A 20,364-nucleotide genomic window follows, 5' to 3' on the forward strand; every position below is an offset into this window, starting at 1 on the left:
GAATATACGGATGCTTGGATAGCGCCCATGTCTTTTAAGTAGTGCTAACTAAGTCAATTCGGGAATGCTAAGAATTGTATTCTTGTAAGCTGTCAGGTCAACTTACAAAACTTTCATAGTTTCTACAAACATTCTGCTTTGAAATAACGTTGGATCTAGTATACACTTTGCCTATGTAATTTTACGTCATCAAAATGAAGCCTTATGGCTCTTCTTTTAGTAATTACTTTATTAAAGCTTTTTCAACTGAGTTAGCTGGCACATCATTCAGCAGTAGTATAGTTTTTTCTAATAAAGTAATTACTAAAAGAAGATCCATAAGGCTTCATTTTGATGACGGGTTTTTTATAAAAACTGGTTTTATACAGTCACGGAATATGAAATTGTGAATCATTCTCATATTTTCCCCTTTCTGCTGGAATTATTCTATCACTGAACTACACAATACATGTACACATGCTAAATGTTTTGCCAGTTTGCAATGTCATCTTCACATTGCATAATATACTGACAGTCTGATTTGTTCATCAATAGCATGTATTCCCAGTTTTTACACTTAAATCTTATGAGCAAATAAAAATATCAAAACACATGCTGTGTTTTGATATTTTTCTTGGAATTATCTTGAAATCAAATGGTAACAAATGCTTAAAATTAATAAAAACTGAAATGTCATAAAGAATTCCTTGAAAAAGCTCTGTGCATTCCATTAATGCAGTATACTTTGTCTTCTTTTTTCCTTCTCCCACAGGCTTCCTGGGAAGTTGATGATCACAGACCTGATAAATTATGGCCACAGAAAGGAGAAGTTGTTTTTAATCATTATTCTACTAGATATCGAGATCATTTAGATTTAGTTTTGAAAGAAATTTCATGTTGTATATTTCCAGGTGAAAAGGTATGGTGGTTTTCTCTTTTCTTTTTATTCATATTATGATTTAATGATATCTAAGATATTACATGATCATAATTGTTATGAATAACTTAATTTATAAATCATCTTTAATAAAATTAAAATTGCATATTATATAAACATATCTCCATGACTGTATGGTGTTGCATTTTTGTTTATCCTTGGCATGAGAAGTAGATTTAAATTTTAGCTGTGATAGGAGGAACTTGAATCCTTTTTCATGTAGAACCAGTTTTTGTGAAGCAGAAAACTGCTCTGTATACAATTGAAAGATGTAGTAATTTATAAGGAAAGAGTCAGCCAACCTGTTCTAATGAATAACATCTTACATGACTAGTTGTGTCTAATAAATGATGATTATTATCATTTTCATCTCTATGTGTTATATATAGACAAATCGCATACAGACAAATCGGCCCTTCAGAACACACGCAATTTACAGACATAAAATAGTAGCTGTGGTGGTGGGCAGTAGATGGTGCAGATGATTGGTAGTAGAGGTTCGGTGTAGTGGTGGAGACGGAGAAGTTGTACAATAGGTGTCCTCCCGCGATGAGTCTTTGGACTCCTTGGAGGTGTCATGAATAATAATAATAATATATTATGTACGTTAGAAATTATACATATACAAATTAACTGCAAACCTACTAACATTAGAAAGTATTTGCATTTCGCCTCCTATCACCTTTGTTGTATCAAAAAATCTCTCATATTTACACAGTTCATTAATGCTTACAATTACTGATTTGTCATGGCTTTGAAATCGAGAAATTACTCATCTGAAGGTGATCTGCTCTCGACAGTATCCCAAACAACTCGGACAACAGTATTCGCTCAGCCAAACATCATGCACCTTCTTCTCAAAGTCAGTATCAAAATTACTTGTTGTTTTAACTTCCCATGTATCCAGAACATTTATAAAGCCATAAAACGCATCTTCAATTATTCAAATTATAAAAATTGTCTCTTCACCACCAGAAATTTACTAAACACAGAACCACAATAGTTCAGACCAACATGCTACTCTGCCATAATATTGTTTATAACTTTAACTGTTAGTCAGGATGCAATACCTGTTATATTGGATCTACTATTTATTCCATAAAACCATGTTTAATTGATCAATATGAAAATTGCAATACTCCCATATCGACTACTTAGCACCTGTCATGTTGCTGGTTTGGCATATATATATATATATATATATATATAACAGGTTTTTTGTTCCTTTTTTTTTCTTGATTTTAAATTATTTTAAATCCATTGTTTGAATAATTCATTTTTTTTTTCATTATTGGTTTTATTCATGTTTTTTTGGCTAACTCTCGGTCAAACGCTTTGTTCAGATTGATGGACAGCAATGCCATTGAGTATTTTTTCATGTTAACCAGATGGAACAGTTCTCTGACAAAGATGAGATTAAACTCTATCAATCAGCCAGGAACACCATACACCTGTGTGTTTGGTGTTATTGTTGTTAACGATGTACCTCATCCTACCTTCAGTCTGTCATTCAGAACACAGGCAAGGATCTTGTAATCCTTGTTCGACAGACTGATGGGTCTCCAGTTTTTGATGTAGGCTGGATCTCTGTTAGTTTTGGGGGTGAAGATGGTATGGCATTCCACAAATTCTTACAGAACATTTCCGGTGTCAAGGAAGGTGTTAAAGAATACCACAAGGATGGGAAATCCCAGGCCTCCTGATAAAGTATACTGCCCCTAGTCCATCTGGTCTAGGCAATTTCTTCATTCAGTATTACTTGAAGGCTGATGTTACTTCAGCTGTTATTATTGGTCGATCTACCCTGCCTTCTGGATGTGTGCAGGGAGGGAGTCAGTATTCCACCAGGAGTAATCCTGGGAGTATACTGTTATCTTGATAGAGTTGAGTGTAGTACACTCAGAAGGATATCAGGTGCCATGGTGTTTGCGCACTTGCCTTCAGTGATGGTAGTGATGGTTCTCTCCTGCTGAAAATTGACATAGCGCTGGTCGTAGAATGCGGCCAATTGTTTATCTTCCGAGCACAGGTGGAACCTGATCTGAAAATTCTTTTTCTCCACATCAATGTCAAGATTGGTGTTGTGGATGATGTTTTCACATGGAAAGCTTTGGTGTTTGCTGGCCACAAACCAGTTTCTTTCCCTGTAACGTTCACAGAGGAAGATCTTCGAAGGAAGATTCTTAGCCCCATTTGATCATGTTTTCTTTGACGGTAATTTTAAGCTGTGCTCACCTGTCCCAGTCCCAGCCAGCATTGCCTCAGGTAGAGCAGTTGGTGAAGCCTGGCTGAGAACAGGGATGGGAAGTCTGTTGGTAACTTCCAGGGGCCCAGACCAACTTTTACTGTTTCTAGGTGTTGATATGTGAGCACAACCATTTTGTGGTCTGAGATGTTAGCATTGATGTCGACATGTCTTATGGTATCAACTCTATAGACAAGGGCTGGTGATAAATAAAAGCAGTCGAGCCTTTTGCTGATTCCTTGGCCTGTCCATGTGTAATCCTGACAGTAGGGGTTGTGAGCTCTCCAGACATCTGTAAGCTGGAGATTTCTTAGGTGTATTTTCAGTTCTCTGTAGCCAGCAGTGCCAGTGTTGGGCATTCTCCCTACTTTATCCCAGGCCGGGTCCAGCACAGTTAGAATCCCTTATCGGGATGACATGATGGGTGCTATAGACGTAAGTGTCAAGCGACTGGAAGACTTGTTAATTCTACTGGGACATAGATGTTAATGAACCTAGTGGTGCAGCCTTTGTGCTTCTAGTCGATTGTGAGTATTCTCCCTTCTGCATCCCTCTGGATGTTATGGAAGGCTCCTGGAACGGGGGTAGCATAAGTACCTTGACTTTGTTTCTCTTGCTAAAGCTCCAAATGGAGGTGACAGGCACTTTTAGTTCTGTTACTGCATGTCTCTTTGTAATGGAAGAAGTGTGTTTCTTGCAGGAACAAGAGCTGGATGTTAACAGAGCCCTCTGATGTTAAGGGAGGCAACACAGAAGGGGGAGATTGCGGAATTATGGTATTTAAGATTTTATGGCTGGCTTAGGTCTTTGATTCTCAGTTGTTTGATGTAGCTGACTAATGAATCTATCTAGGGTGGAGGCAGAATATCCATGACCCTGCAAACTGGCTTCCAGCTTTGAGCATGAGCTCAAGAGAACCTCAAATCATGTCGGCTGTTTTCGGTTTTAATGCTCATGGCTTTGTTTTCTGCTGTTTTATAACTGTAGCAGTTAAACTGGGACCAGTATATATATATATATATTTTTTTTTTATTTTATTTTAGAGTTGATGCTTTAATGTCTCTGCAGAGGGATTTCCACTCATATTAGATTCCAAATTTATTTCTCCAGTTTTTTTAGAATGACTTCAGTGTTTCTTGTCTTTTTTTTTTTTTTTTTTTTTTTTTTTTTTTTTTTTTTTTGAGGTGGCAGTTGTTTTTTCCCAACTCAATTTGCATTTCCTGTGCAGGGGGGGGGGGATGCAAGCTACTGCAGGGAGGATCTTGGAATCTTCAAAAACATTAACTCTTCTCTGGTGTTGTTGAGAGGTTGGTTGCTGGTGGAATGCTGACCTTGTTGTCTTCATCTGTTACTACAGCCATTTGTTCTTCTTCCGTAGCTGATGGTAATGTGGAAGTGACTGAAGGGGGAAGAGTTGCTTCAGTAGATGGTTTTGCTGACGCAAGCTTTTTAATTTTGCCAAAGACAGTTTTTGAAAAATTTTCTCCCCACTGGTTTTCTTAGAAAGTTCCAGAAATTCGCTGCCATCTCCAAAAGGCTGCTAAGTAAGTGGTTCTATTGGTACTCCTGCCCATTTTGCAAATGGGTGCAGAGGACATGATGTTATTTTATGTTCTGTGCTATTACACTTGCAATAGGTATGTGGGCACTGGCGCTAGAGGTGTGCCACATTCACACAATTGAAGCACTTGGCTTGGGGGGGAAGTCACTTCCTAGATGTTTGGTTGAGCCGCATCGTAAACGCTATCTCAATACTCCGGGGAAGTTCACCATTACCCGGGATGTTCCGACATTAACAAGATTAGGTATTGGCTGACGCATGTCCATGGTGAATATGACTTCACCAGAGTACCATGCAGAATCTTCCTTGGAGACACTCTTTTTGATATTATTCACTTTACCCCATTTACTAAAAGTTTGTATAAGTACATCATCTCTGGTCTCAAGGTATTCCATGGGGAAGCATTCAACTTTTAGTTTTCTCACTTGTGAGCCTACCATTGTGGGTATTATATACTTCCCCTGAACAGGGAAACCGTCTAGAAGTTTATCTCTCGAAACAATGTTTTTTACTATGACTAAGTATCTTCCTCCACCATAAGGGGTGAAGGAATAGATGTTTTCAACTCCAATTATCTCCTCAAGGATCATTGTGAGGACTCTGGGCTGTTCCAATCCCAGTATCTCCATTTCTAGGGTCCTGGTCCTCGGTGGGACTGGGATCATCTTGCTAGTGATTCTTTACTCTGCATCTATAAAAAAAAAAAAAAAAGTATTAAGAGTCATGAGACTCTTTTATTATCTCATATTTATATTAATATATATAAATAGGTAAAAATGAACCCTGTTAGTACTAATTAGATGAAAAGAACACAAATACAAAAAGGATAATGTAAGATTTACTGGCTGAAAAACAAGACACTCCGATGACCTGCATTGATCCTTACATGGTTACGATCCAAAAGAAAAGAGTTTCTCTCTAGAAGCGAAAGCTTTTATAAATAGTTGAAAGTTTATTTTTCACTTGGTTAGACTATAATAAATTTAGTTTAATCCTTTGTCCAAGTGTGAGCAAACAAAGTTTACACCTGAAAGTATCTTCAGGACTGGGGTAAGTTGTTATGTCGTCGTTTTTTTTGCTTATAATTCACCTCTATTGTTCTCCTTTGTGTCTACTGAGATATAACCTCTAAACTGACCTTCTGGGGCCATTTCCCGTTTTGAGCTCTGACAAAATTTATTTGTTTCTGCTGCGCCAGCTAAAGCTCTAGCATAGAAATTCTTATCCAGAGAAACCTTCTCAGAAATCAAGTAATACTTTATCTAGTTTAAGCAGGTAAGTAAATTTCAGAGTTCTCGGTATACAGTCATGGCCTTGACAAGCTTAAGTTTCCCCTTTTTCCTCTAAACATAGGTTCGATATTTTCGTGAGTGGTAATTTCAGTCTCATGCTCGGACAGACTCAGACTTACATAGAAAAAACATGTTTATTAATTATCAAAATTACATACAGTAAGCTTCCACACATCAAAGGTATGTCATATAAAAATTCTAATTCACTAGCTAAACAATAAGGTACATTCTAATTATCAAAATACTCTAATCTTACATCTCTATGTTAAATAAGTATACATTCATCATAAAACACTAGTTCAAAATTCTAAATAAAACTTGCTAACAAAGATCAATTCACATTCAACTAAGTGCTGCATGCTCTCATGCTTTCAGACTACTAGTCCAATATGACTAACACGTATATTCAAAGCTAATCAAGATCAGTACTAAAATACAGGTAAAGCAAGGCAGTGGTAATCAAACAGGCAAGTTATTTATACACACTCATGATTCATCTAAATTACAAACATGGCTCTCGATATCAAACCAAATTACTGCTACTAACGGCCCATACACATTAACTTGGGTTTAGACAATCTATGAACGTAGACTACCAGTCCAATTCAATCAACATAACACAGGAAGCTGTCTCTAAATTCTCACTATCTTCTTTTCTAATCTCTGTCCATTTTACACATTCATCACTAACAGATAATACATAAAATGAAGATTTTGTATGTTACCACCTTGTTAGATGATTTCTCGATCCTTCTGTCTGTTCTTTGTTATGGATTGTCCCTCTGTACGGTGATCTGCTGCCATGTGGAGTCACATGCTCGTCCCAAATTTGTCCCTTCTTTCTTCTGAGCTTACGAACTTTTCGTGTCGCTGCCTTTAACATAATTTACCTTCATGGGGAATCCTTTGCTGCCTTCTCATCGGTTAGAACCAGACCGATGGCTGAAACTCGAAACACTGCTGTCATCTCTTGCTAAACTTCTTCGATTCCTGCCACTCAGCAACTGGAAATACGTTGGTGCTATGCCATCTTATTGGATATGGATATCAGTCATGCTGACCCGCCTCGGAACTACGAGCCAGAAACCCGTTGCCGCCCTATGCCGTCTTACCTGATATCAGCCATGCTGACCCGTCTCGGAACTACGAGCCAGTAACCTATGGGGGGGGGGGGGGGCACACGACCAGGGAACACCACAGGAACCAAAACCAGAAATGTAGAAGTAGCCAAGAGAGAGAGTCTCGAGCCCTGTGAGTTCGTTTTTAAACTCTTCTATAGCGCCCTCTTCCATACTCCAAGCTTGTCTATGACACTTTCCTATTTGCTGTCGCCTCCTCTCTGAACGAGGATCGCTCTCTTCGGGGAACACGAAATTCGAGCACCTTCCACGAATGCCTACTCATCGTTCGTTACGTCATCTTTGGTGGTCAAACTGCAACTTTGAACTTTCGTTCGCACGACAATACACGATTTCTTTACATGGCATAGTTTAATATTGATATTTTTGAAAGTTTAATATTTCCATATATTTTAGACAATACTTTAAACATAGTACAATCTAATACTTATTTCCTTCTTCGATTTCATTTTAATTTAGGATTCAGTTTCTTCCTTTATATTTTAATTCCCTTCTTAAGCAAAGTTAACATCTGCATTTTCACATATTATGTCTGTTTTTCCAAGAATACAAGTGTGCTTTTGCTTGATATTGTTGTTCTTGTTAAATCTTGAATGGTGCAGTTCTATTCTTGATAGAACTATCATTCAAGATCTAACATAGTACAACACCAGACAACTCGTTGCAAAGGTGGAGCAAGATAACATCACTCCTATCTCAGTATCTCCCATAATGCAAAACACATCTCCTTGCGGATATGTATAATGTTATACCCCAGTCCTGAAGATACTTTCAGGTGCAAACTTTGTTTGCTCACACTTGGACAAAAGATTAAACTATATTTATTATATTTATAAATAGTCTTGCACCTTGTGTACATGCTCATCTCCTGAGATTCACAGCAGGGAGTCACATTATACACATGGTCTGCTGACATCACATCTCATACGTCAACAATTTGAATAACACATTTTGCAATATGATTACAACTTAAATATCTGAAATTGTATTTTTCACAAACAATAAGATTTCCTTTTTTTTTTTCTCCCCAAGAAAAAACGACATGATACAAAAACATTCATGTCAGATATTACAGCAGAAAAGGTTGTCAATTGTTGCCAAGGTATGACAATAATTATAGTTGAGATGGAGAGACAGAATCATGAATGGTATGCTGACAGAGCTGTCTGAAGAGAAAGGAGTACAGTTTGTGGATGTATGACATGCATTTGAAGGAAGAATAACTAATAATTCACATATATGCCACAGTAATTAACTTTTTAATATATAAATAATTCATCTTACGTAACATAAGACATCATCAGTACAGTTATTAAACAACATTTGGTGAGTGAACTGGAGAAAATGTTGATGGATTTAAGTGCAGTGTGTGATGTAAACAAGAGATCTGAAGTAAGAGGTGATGTGAAAGATCAGGAAAGTGGTATTGAAGAGACTGACGTGCTTGGCCATGGAAATAGTATTAGTGTCAGAGATGCAAAGAGAATGGGAATGCAAAAGGAACGGGGGAAAACATGACATTGGAAGAGAGGATGATGGGAGTAGTAGTGAATGTATGTATGGGGATGATCAACATGGAAATGGGATAGATTGGGATGTGAGTGGGACAGTTAAGACTCAGTGGATATGTAGTAAATGGTAATAAAGGTGATTGGGCAAGGACAGGTGTGGGGGAAAAATCACAACCAACAAGTGGCTTAGATAGGACTGGTTATAAAACTAAAAGTGAACAGCTGTGTTTGTTTACAAATGCCAGGAGTATCAAAAATAAGGGAAATTAAATTGTTTCACTGATTGACTTTGTTTACCCCAAAAATCATTGTAAATAAATGAAACATGGTTGAATGAAGATGATATCCTGATGGAAGTCGAAATGGAAGGGTAACATGTTTTTCATGAGGATAGAAAGGATGGGGGGGGGGGATGCTGCTGCTGTTTACCATATGTGGAATTATTTCCACATAAGGTAAACATGAAAGAGAAAAATATTGGAAATGGTTTGGAGGCAGTGAGGTGGAGGTTGACAGGAAGAGATATTCAGTTGGATGTTCTTATAGGCCAGGGATTATGGAGGGTGGTGATGCAGAAGTATATAAGCAACTTCATTTAGTAAACAAGGAATGGATGATTTCAATTATGGTGGTAGATTGGAATGAAGAGATAACATTTGGGAATAAGGAAAATGAATTTCTTGTGTTCTTGAGAGACAGCTATCTCAGGGAGTATGTCTATAAAGGAGAGCATGTAAGGATTGAGAGTTTTAGATCTGATTATTTCATCAGACAATGTAATTGTGAGTGGATTTTGCACTTCCTTCCAGTTTGCGAGAGTGCTCATGAAGTGATTGTGTGGAACATGACTAGCCATATGAAGACTTCTGTGAGGAAAGAATAAATGTAAAAGTACAAGGCTAGTGATTATGACAAGCTTAGGAGTTAGCTTGGAGCTATAGCACGGAATGAGGAGTTGAGCAGTAAGGAAATAAATGCTGTAATTGTGAGTGGATTCGCACTTCCCTCCAGTTTGTGAGAGTGATCATGAAGTGATTGCATGGGTTGTGACTAGCCATATAAAGACTTCTATGAGGAGAGATAAATGTAGAAGTACAAGGCTAGCGATTATGACAAGCTTAGGAGACAGCTTGGAGCTATAGCATGGAATAAGGAGTTGAGCAGTAAGGAAATAAATGCTGAAAATTATCTGAAATAATTCTGAACTGACAAAGAAATACAAACAGCATCAACATGTGGATGTATTCTGAAGATCAAAAGGCTGAATAAGGTAGGTGTAAAATTGGATTTAACAAGGGGATGAAGCATGAAATCTGGAAGAAGAAGGCACTTTGGAGGTAGCGGTAGCACAAGATGGATATAGTAATAATTAGTTGTCTAAAGAGTATAAAGAGCAGGCCAGGAGAGAGAGAGTGGCTCAGTTGATAAGGACAACAAAAGTACTATATGAGTAGAAATTAGCAAATTGGGCCAAGAACAACCCTCAAGAGTTTATTCAACATGTGGCAAGTACAAGGCAAAATAATTATGGTAAGATGCTGTTATTGATGAAAGCGGAAGATTGGTGACTGTTATAGAGGACATACTCAAGGTATTCAGTGAGTAGTTTAACATGGGTATTTCATCATCGGTGTGATATCAGCTCAAGTATAGAGAATGAAATGAGAGAAGAATTAATGGTGAGAAAACAAGAGGTATATGAAGAGTTGAGTAAGCTAGACATCAATAAGGCAATAGGATTTGATGACATATCAACTTAAGGGAACGATCCAAGGAGCTAGCATCAGCCTTGGCCTACCTGTTTAACAAGACCCTTGCAACAGCGCAAGTCCCAAAAGAGTGGAAGAAAGGAAGGCAAAGTTGCTTATGTACTATAACAAGGTGATGACTGTATTGGACAAAGGAGATGCATATACAGTGGTATACTTAAATTTTCAAAGGCTTTTGATAGATTGACACACCACAAGTTAGTCACTAAACTGAAGTAAATGGCATTGGATGATAGACTAGGTAACTTGGATTGGTGAATGGCTTTCAAATAGGTATCAGCAAGTTGTGTATGGGGATGCAGTATCCCAGAAGATGAAGATCACAAGTGGTGTGCCACAGGCAATGTTCCCTCTAAGCTGTGTGCATCTGCATGCTGTTATGTTGCTGTTTACGTCTATATTTTACCTTTGACTACCTCTAAATAGCCCTCCTTCTAATCTACTGTCGTGCCCTTAAAATATTAATTCAGATTTATCTCCTCTTCAGATATTGGCAAAATTTTTATTATGCTGCGCCAGCCAAAATCCTATAACAGAGGAGACTCTTGTTCAGGGAAATAATTCTAAATTCAAAAGGGATACACATAATAATTAATCTCACGCTAGCGCTGTGCAGATTCAGTTAGCAGTCGTGACTCGAATCTCACTCAAGCAATTATATCTAAATTCCATCCCGCCAAAAGGTTCTATTTCATAAGTGGTGGTTTGAATTCGTAATCAGACATAAACTCAGGTATAAGGTACAAAACATGTTTATTGGAAAAACATAAAACATTTACAGTTAAGAAAATTTAAATACTCAATGGATCAAAATTCACTCTAAGTTAAGGTTCATACTAAATCACAATGAATCTGAATATGCTAAATCCTTCAATTACGAAATTTGCACACATGCAAATTTCTGCACAAACTCACAGCAAAAAATTAGGGGGAATATTGGCCACAGGGGATCTGTTTTAGTACCATTGTTATTTAATTTGTATATTAATGATATTGGGATAGGTTTAACTAGTGATATACAGCTGCTTTTAGATCATGCAAAACTGGCAAGAGTGATAAGGAATCAAGCAGATATTGTGGCCTTACAGGAGTATTTGAATAAATTGTATGAGTGGGTTACAGTATGGAACTTAATTCAGTGTTACCAAGTGTAAGGTTCTGAAATTTGGTACGGAACAACAGGATGCAAAGTAAACACTTGGTGGGGAAATTTTGGAGGAAGTTGAGATAAGTGACCTTGGAGTGGTGGTGGACAAGGATCTGAAGTTCAGAGGTCACATTGCAGACGTTGTGAAAACATCAGATTATGGCAACGATGCAGAGGACCTTAACTTGCAAAAATAAAGAGGTTCTGGTTCCATTGTATAAGGCCCGGTTCAGGCCTCATAGATTATTGTGCACAGATTTGGTGTCCTCTTTTTCATGGTAATGGGATATGTTGGAAAGGGTCTAAAGAAGACTGATTAAGGTCTTTAGGATGCAGGATATGAGGACAGATTGAGGGAATGCAGTTTACAAAGCTTTGTGAATAGAAGAAGAGAGTGAATATAATTGAGACAAGTTGGTAAAGAGTTGTTATCAGGTTAATGTGGAAGAAATTTTTCATAGAATGGGAAAAGGGGATAGAACAAGAGAACATAGCTGGAATTTGTATAAGGAAAGTGTGAGCAGGGACATAAGGAGTAGCTTCTTTGCATGGAGAATGGCTGGTCAGCAGAATGCTTTGCCTGACGATTGTGGTGAATGTCAGGCAAAGTATGAGTATAAATTGTATGAGTTTAAAGCACAGTTTGATGGGCAACATTGTTTGTGCAACATTGTTTGCCTCCCACGATGAGTCTTTTGACTCCATCCAGGTCTGGTGTTAATAATAATGTACTAAATACATTGAAAGATGTAACAAAAAAATTGCACTTTTTCTTTTAAGGTTACACGGTGATCAGCATTCATATTTCCGAATTTAGGGACACAAAACACACATGTTGAAATGATTATTTTACTTATTATTAATAAAATAACGATTTGGCGTTTTGATCCATGTATTGAGGTCATCATCAGAAGGATACATGTGTATAGGGAACCAAGCTACATGCTCTTGCACTCTGTACTGGTAAATTAAATCTACGCTGTTAATTAATCTTTTTCTTAGCCTGACCTCTAGCGATAATTAAATAAAATAAAATAAAAGTTGAAAAATCAAAAAATGAATAAAAATAAAATATATATATATATATATATATATATAAAAAATTATAATTAATAAATAAAATAAATAAATGTGTGTGTAGGTTACCACAGACCACAACACCTACCAAATGGTAAACTACAATCCCACGAAACATATCAAAAAGAAAACAACCGAATTAATTAAATCTGTTAACACATGCCCGGAAGAAACAACAAAAAACTTATACCTCATTATACCCGCGAGCCCAGAATTTATGACCTGCCAAAAATACACAAAACAGACACACCACAACATCCGATTGTTGAAGGAATCGACAGCCCAAATTACCACTTAGCCAAAAAATTAGTGGCCAAACTCAAGGAATTGGTAGGTCAGTTCCCTTCCTACATATAAAATACACATTTCATAAACAAAATTAAAAACACTACACTCAACGACCAAGATTTATTAGTCAGCTTTGATATAACTTCCCTTTTCACCAATATCCCAATCAGTGATACTATCTTACTCCTACAGAACATATTCCACACGACATCATGGCCCTCTTTGCACATGTACTCTGCTCCAAATTTTTGTCTGGCAAAACAATTTTTACCTTCAAAAAAGAGGGTACAGCCATGAGCTCACCACTTTTCCCCCAATGCTAACTTTTACATGGAAGACTTTGAGCAATGAGCTCTAGAGCCAGCGTGCCTAAAGCCCAAAATTTGGATCAGATACATCGATGATATTTTCGCCATTTGGCCCCACGGCCGCGAAGCACTAAATACATTCCTTAGCCACCCGAACAAATAACACAAACATATCCAACTCAGTAGAAAAAAAAACAACTCTCTTCCGTTCCTAAACACATTTGTCACACGTCTTCCCTCAGGCTGTCTCTCCTTCTCAGTCTACTGCAAACCTACACACACACACAGGCCAGTACATACAAAAAATTTCTTATCACCACCTAACACAAAAACTAGGGATCATAAACACCCTTAAACACAGAGCTCAAACTATCTGTTCAAATTAAGAAGCTCTAAACCAAGAATACAAGATCATCAACCATACATTTATAAAAAATGGATACAGTAAAAAACTATTCACAAGATCCTCCACAGAGATACCACTAAAAACAAAAAAGATTTCAAGAATGCTATTGCCATACCTTATATTAGAGGCATTTCTGAAAAAATAGACAGAACACTTCACAAATATAACCACAAAACCACCTTTAAACCCCCAACAAAATTAAGACACCTACTCGGTTCTTCTAAAGATCCTCTTCCATAACTAGCCCACCCAGGGGTATACAAAATACAATGCACATGTAACCTACCGTACATAGGGGAAACAGGGCGAACCATCCCAATTAGGAAGGACGAACACAAACGACACATTAAATACCTCCATTTTGGAAAAACTGGCCTTTCTGACCACGCACTCCAAACTTACCACAGAATTGATTGGAAAAATACCAAGTCCCTACACCACACCGAAACCTGGTTCGAGAGGAAATTCAAAGAAGCATGTGAAATACTCAAACATAACCCAAATCTGAACAAAAATGATGGCCTAACCATTCCAAGAAATGTGGAGGCCCCATCTGCAACCTTTATAGCAACCAGAACAAGCCAAAGAAAAATCCCAATACAAGAAGACTTGGTGAAATGTTTTTTTTCCCTTATGATTCCATACAACTTGAACTGTACAAGTCCAGAAGAATCTTAGTACATGAGGACTTTAGCAGAGTTTATTGTAGTTTTTTTATTAATTATAATTTTTTATTTAATTATTATTTTTTAAACTTTTATATTATTTTATTTATTTATCGCTAGAAGTCAGGCTAAGAAAAAGATTAATTGTTATTATTATTATTATGTGACACCTCCAGGGAGTCGAAAGACTCATCGAGCGTGTCAACAGCATCGAACGATTGAATCCCTTCCAGCTACTAACCGCACTTGAACTTGCTTAACTTTTTGTGAGCCATTAGTAGCAGAGGCTCTACCAATCAACCAACCTTTGCTGGCACAGCGTAGATTTAATTTACCACTACAGAGTGCAAGAGCATGTAGCTTGGTTTCCTATACACATGTGTCCTGATGATGATGACCTCAATACAGGGGTCGAAACGTCAAATTGTTATATTTTATTAATAATAAATAAAATAATCATTTCAACACGTGTGTTTTGTGTCCCCTAAATTCGGAAATATTAAAAAAATTGCAGTTTTTCTTTATTTTTCAAAAGGCTAACTAGGCTAAAGGGTGAAAATAACAGAATAGGAGATCAATTTTTCTTAATATCCACATAACCACATAACTTTTTTAAAAAAAGTTATGTGGATATCAATTTTTTGCATAGAAGAAAGACTCCAAACTTTGTACTCCGAACACTTAATGTCATTATGGTCATTCATATTCCCTTGTGTATATAAAGCTAACAAAAAATGAATTGTAGATTTAGCTTAGGGCCCACACAGCAGAGTACAAAAGGGAGTGTGTGTGTGGGGGGGGGGGGGGGGGGAACAAGAAACAACACCTAAAGTTGATGACTGCCATCTTGAAAAAAAAATTAGTTTGTCTAAAAATTCAAATAAGAAATGAAAAGCACATGCCTTGAGATTAAATTGGCAATAAAAAAATAATCAGAAATTGTGAAAATTCCATAGATCTGCTAAATAAAAATGCTACCACAATTAGTAGAATTTCAGGAAAGATCTAAAAATAATAAAAATAAATAATTCTTCCATCAAAAGGATAGATTGACAAAATAATTCACTTTTATTGGAATCAAAACTCATGCAGCTTCAGCCTTGTGCTGATTTCAATCGAAAAACGAGTCTGTCAAACAAGTAAATCTTGTATATTTCTTTCTGTTCACTAATTTTGTACAAATTATAAATGCAGTTATATATTCCAAATACCTTAGATATACTGAATGCATCACATATTTTTGTACTCCAGAACTACATTGTATTTTGAATATATTTATCATGAATTAATAGTGAATAATTTATTTTGTTATATTCTTATTACAAAATCTGTTTTCACTTATAGATTGGAATAGTTGGAAGAACAGGTGCTGGAAAATCATCACTCACACTTGCTCTATTTCGTATTATTGAACCAACATCTGGCACTATTCTTATTGATGGACTTGATATAACAGTTATTGGCCTCCATGATTTAAGATCTCGTATTACAATAATACCACAGGTAAGCTTGTTCCCATGGTTAAAAAAATAATAAATAAGCTCCTTCAACTCTTTTATTATTATTATTATTATTAATTTTGTAATAAATAATGTTTAAAATTAAAAAATACAGCACACCTGAATAGGTTCTGATTATTGTGTGAATTTTTAGAGCATTTAGTTTTTCCTTCCTCATTATTATTATTATTTATTCTCTAATCATTTATGATTAGCTGCAATTATTTCATTATTTATGATTATTTTGCTATGGTTGTATTTTATTATTACTATTTTATTGTTTTTGCAATTTTTGATTTTATTATTTTAATGCTGTTATTATATTCTACTTCATGAATTAGATAAGCCTTGTTTAACACATGCCATGCCTTATCCAGTAGGCCTAAAATTCACTGGAATAAAATAAAGTATTGCACAAAAGTTATTTTTTACTTGAAAGATTATAGAAAGAAAGAAAGAAAGTTATGACTGCCTTAAACATTAACATTTTTGGAAAGTCGACTAACATGCCTCATTCCTGTGTTTCTTGAATTAATGATTATTTATTCTTTGAATTTTAATAGTTGGAGACTTAGCTATCCTCTTGCAATTAATAGCATACATAGTCACGTGTGTACATTTTAAGTGCAATGCATCTGTATGCATTGAGAATGGCTAAAAAACCTAGCCGAAAATTCTGTAAGTAATAAAGATTTTTTTCTTACATAAGTGTCATTCCATCGATAATTTTTATTATTATGTTGTCCACTTATGTCTCTCTATTTAGTTAATTTATTATATTATTTCATTCATTATTTTATTTGATACATTTACTATGAGGTATGATATTTGAGATTAGCTGTGATGTGGAATATGGAAAATTAGCTTTCCGCTTTCCTTGACATCCTTATTTCCAACTCTTCACTAGCTGTCTAACTGTTTCAGCATATTGTAAACACCTATACACATTATTAGACCAAAAAAAAAAATGAAGATATATTAAAAGAACTAAAAATAAAATCAATAGAAGAAAAACTAAACAATTACAAACAAAATTGGATAAACCGAATGGCCAGCACCCGATATCCTAAACAAATAATAAAATATAAACCAATCGGAAAGAGAAGGCTGGGTAGACCTCAAACAAGGATATTAGATATGGTCTCTATCCGTAATTAGAGTTATGATGATGATGTAAACTTACCTTTACAGGCCAGTACCTACAACAAAATTCAGCACATTGTCCTGATTCAGACAATTTGTACAATCAAAATTCTACTCAATCGAGTACACATCATCTTCAACTCTGATCTAAAACAGGAGCTGGACACTATCAAAATAATACACAGCAGAAGAGCTATAAACCAAAGAAGATCCATGATATCATATTATAGATATGTACAACACTATCTCTAAAAACACTATCTCTAAACTCCAATGCTGCATGCAAGCATCCTGTGTTACTGAAATCTCAGAACTGATTTCAAGAATTCTGAAAAATTGTAACTTTGTGTCTACCTCCTTTCCTGTTAGTATATTGTGCTCTTTGTTACCGACCACTAAGGATAAACTATCTCCTCATCTCTTCTCAGGTGTTTACCACATTGTTTGTGATTGCTGTCTCTCACACTTTTGACAATCAGGACCTTCTGTTAGTCAAAGTCTTCAGTGACATCAATCTACATCTGTTATAAAAAATCTCTCTTTGTCAGCTCAAAACACAGTCAACACGAACTATGAATCTTCAGATCTCAAACTCATCCCATACATAGTGCTGTTTTAAATTTGAGCACCAATTCAAAGAAAGGTCTGCACTTACACTGCTCAGATGTGAATCAGAATGACTCTGTTCCCTTACCAAAAATTTTAGAAAATCTTATGCTTAGTAAGTTTAATTTATTTTGTTGCCTTCATACTGTCGTGACGTTGTTCTCTTGATGTTCGAATCCGCCATCTTGTTAAAAGTCACTTTCATAAAATAAAAGAAAACTAATTGTAAATTGATCACTGATTAAAGGGTAGAGAAATTTCTATTATACTGCACCACTCTATCCTTAGATAAGTCTATATGAAATAGTAGGATCAATTCAAAATTAGTTAGCAGTCTTTTCATTCATTCAGGCCGAAGTATTTATTTTCTCTCTTTGGGATTCCCACTAGATTCGAATTTTTGTGAACGGTGCAGTAAAAAGAATTTCAGGCAATTACAACAGTTAGGTTAACAAATAAAGCATTTAATATAGGTCATATAACACTTACATAAATTTTACTTCTAATTTTAAACAATAGAAATAAGTCAAACATTAAGTCAAGTCAATTACATTAGCACAATCTTCCAAGTCTTCACATACACTTTCTTAGTTTCTGGGTTATAAAGTTTTCACACTTAAATGAATATAATAGAACATCCAATCTAATTAGTTTTCACACATTTTTCAGTCATGCTGTAGGTTCAAAATATTACAGGATCTAATAGCTGAAAATATCTTTCAAACAATTCCTATCTCCAACTCTCAATCACGAAGGGTTTCCACAGTTAAAGTTAATAATTCACTATGAAAGACCTTACCGGAAATGGTTCCTAGAACATCTAATATGTTGTGAGCAAACTTCTGGAATTTACTTATCACACTTAAAGAATAAAAACACATCTACAAAACTTATCTGCAGTTATACTTAAAGCACTATCAATTACGCTTCAGAATTCTTGACATCAATTAGGGCACTTCAACTATCCTTATTACCACTCATAAATTAATTAAAACACTGTGAGGTTCTCTTTAGGACAAATAGGAAATAAGCTGCAATACTAGATCAGCTGGGTTTATTCAGAATTCTTCCTTGAATGTTCAGCTTTGTACTTTATCCGATTGTAGCTTTAATTTTCCTTCTATTATTACTGCTGATTTCAATTTCAGCTAACTATAAAATTCGTTACGTTCTTGCTCACTTATAAAAATTATCCACTTAACTCCTACCCTTAAGAACCTTTTATTTACTTCTACTTCTTTATTTTATCACCCTGGTTCCTTCCACTTCCAAGTTTCCGTCCCAACTCCTTACTTTTTATATATATTTTTTTATTCTCTCTTCAGCCCACGCTCTGTTTCACTCGCGCTCGTTTATTTCACGCGTCTCCATGACAACAGACAAACATAAACATTCTCGCCAATGTTAGACAAGGCTATACTACTACATTGAGTCATTACATACATTAAGCATTATACACAAATAGGAATAATTAGAATATTTGCTTTTCAATAAATGCGTAGTTAATATTGCAAACACAAATTTATATAATATTGACATAACAATAAATAAAATAGCTTAATAATATTTAATACAGAATCTATTTACCATTAACACATTTCTTTGATTAAATAATTAAATATTTGATATAATTAAGGTAGTTATATGATATCAAATTATAATTTAAGTTATTTACATTAAATAATATTTACAAACGCAGCCTTTGTGATGGAAAATCATGTTGATTCTGAATCAAATAACATTTATTCAATTTTCTACATAATTAGAATCCAACAATACCACTTATACAATTGCATCTCACTTGTGAAATGCATTGCTGGTATTCTGCCTTTTGAATTGTCTGTTATTAATTATATCAAAGGTGATATAAACTTTTTTTATACTTTCATGTTTCATAGTTTGTTCTCTGATACAAATGCCACCTATCTACACTATCTACCAGTCCAGACACTTTAGCAATTTACAATTGATACCAGCAGGCAAACTCTAATATCAGGTATGTCCACCTTTGGCTTTGATCACCTCCTGCACCATTTGAGGGAAACTTCCCACGACGTGTGGCAGACATCAGGTGGAATTTGTCTCCATTCCTCCATCAAAGCAGCACTGAGTTCAGCGACAGATCAAGGATGTGCTGCTCTGGACCTTAATCACTGCTCCAATTTGTCCCACAGTTGTTCAGCTATGTGGAAAGTTTAGTGGAGAGCAACATCCATGGAACTACTTAAAAAAAAAAAAAAAAAAAAAAAAAAAAGCCAAAGCAGAGCATCTATGAAATGTTATTGTAGGTGAACATTGAATGAGTTGCAAATACGCTATCATTGAATGAGTTCAAGGAGAGATATGATAGACAGTATGTAGGTTAGTGTGAGCTTCCTTCATTGAGTCCTGGGATTCTGTAGAAGTGTCAAGTGAGGGTAATAATAGTATAATACTTTGTTCTTCACTCCATTCAGGTTATGTTATTATCTTAACTAAATCTACTATAAGTTTTTGAGAGAATCACATTAAGTAATTGCAGTGGCAAAATTTATATAAAATTCAGCAATAAAAAGACAGAAAAGGTTATAAAATGGAGGAAAAAGAACAACAAAAACAATTTGTTGTTGCATTTTCAGTAGTGAACCTGCTTAAAATGCGATGCATTTTGGGACAGTTTTTACTGTCTCAATGGCGAACTGACTGAGTAATATCAAAATAATAGAATAAGTAAGGCTTTTATAATGAGAAGTCTTTGGCATAAAATAGCTACTAATTGGTTGGTGAAGTTCAATATATAGCCTCTCCTGCAT

General features: G+C 35.6%; 1 protein-coding gene across 1 annotated transcript in view; it reads left to right on the forward strand.

The window, feature by feature from the left end:
• LOC150097870 (ATP-binding cassette sub-family C member 1-like) overlaps nucleotides 1–20,364 on the forward strand; it is a 626,276-nt gene that overhangs the window by 545,636 nt on the left and 60,276 nt on the right. The window contains exons 24-25 of the mRNA XM_090406616.1: nucleotides 752–898; nucleotides 15,669–15,827. Of these exons, the coding sequence (XP_090262742.1) occupies nucleotides 752–898; nucleotides 15,669–15,827 (306 nt within the window). The remainder of the gene's footprint in view (nucleotides 1–751; nucleotides 899–15,668; nucleotides 15,828–20,364) is intronic.

Source organism: Typopeltis vanoorti, chromosome 16, assembly GCF_054136105.1.
Source record: "Typopeltis vanoorti isolate ZY-2024b chromosome 16, IOZ_Tvanoo_1.0, whole genome shotgun sequence".
Taxonomy (NCBI): domain Eukaryota; kingdom Metazoa; phylum Arthropoda; class Arachnida; order Uropygi; family Thelyphonidae; genus Typopeltis; species Typopeltis vanoorti.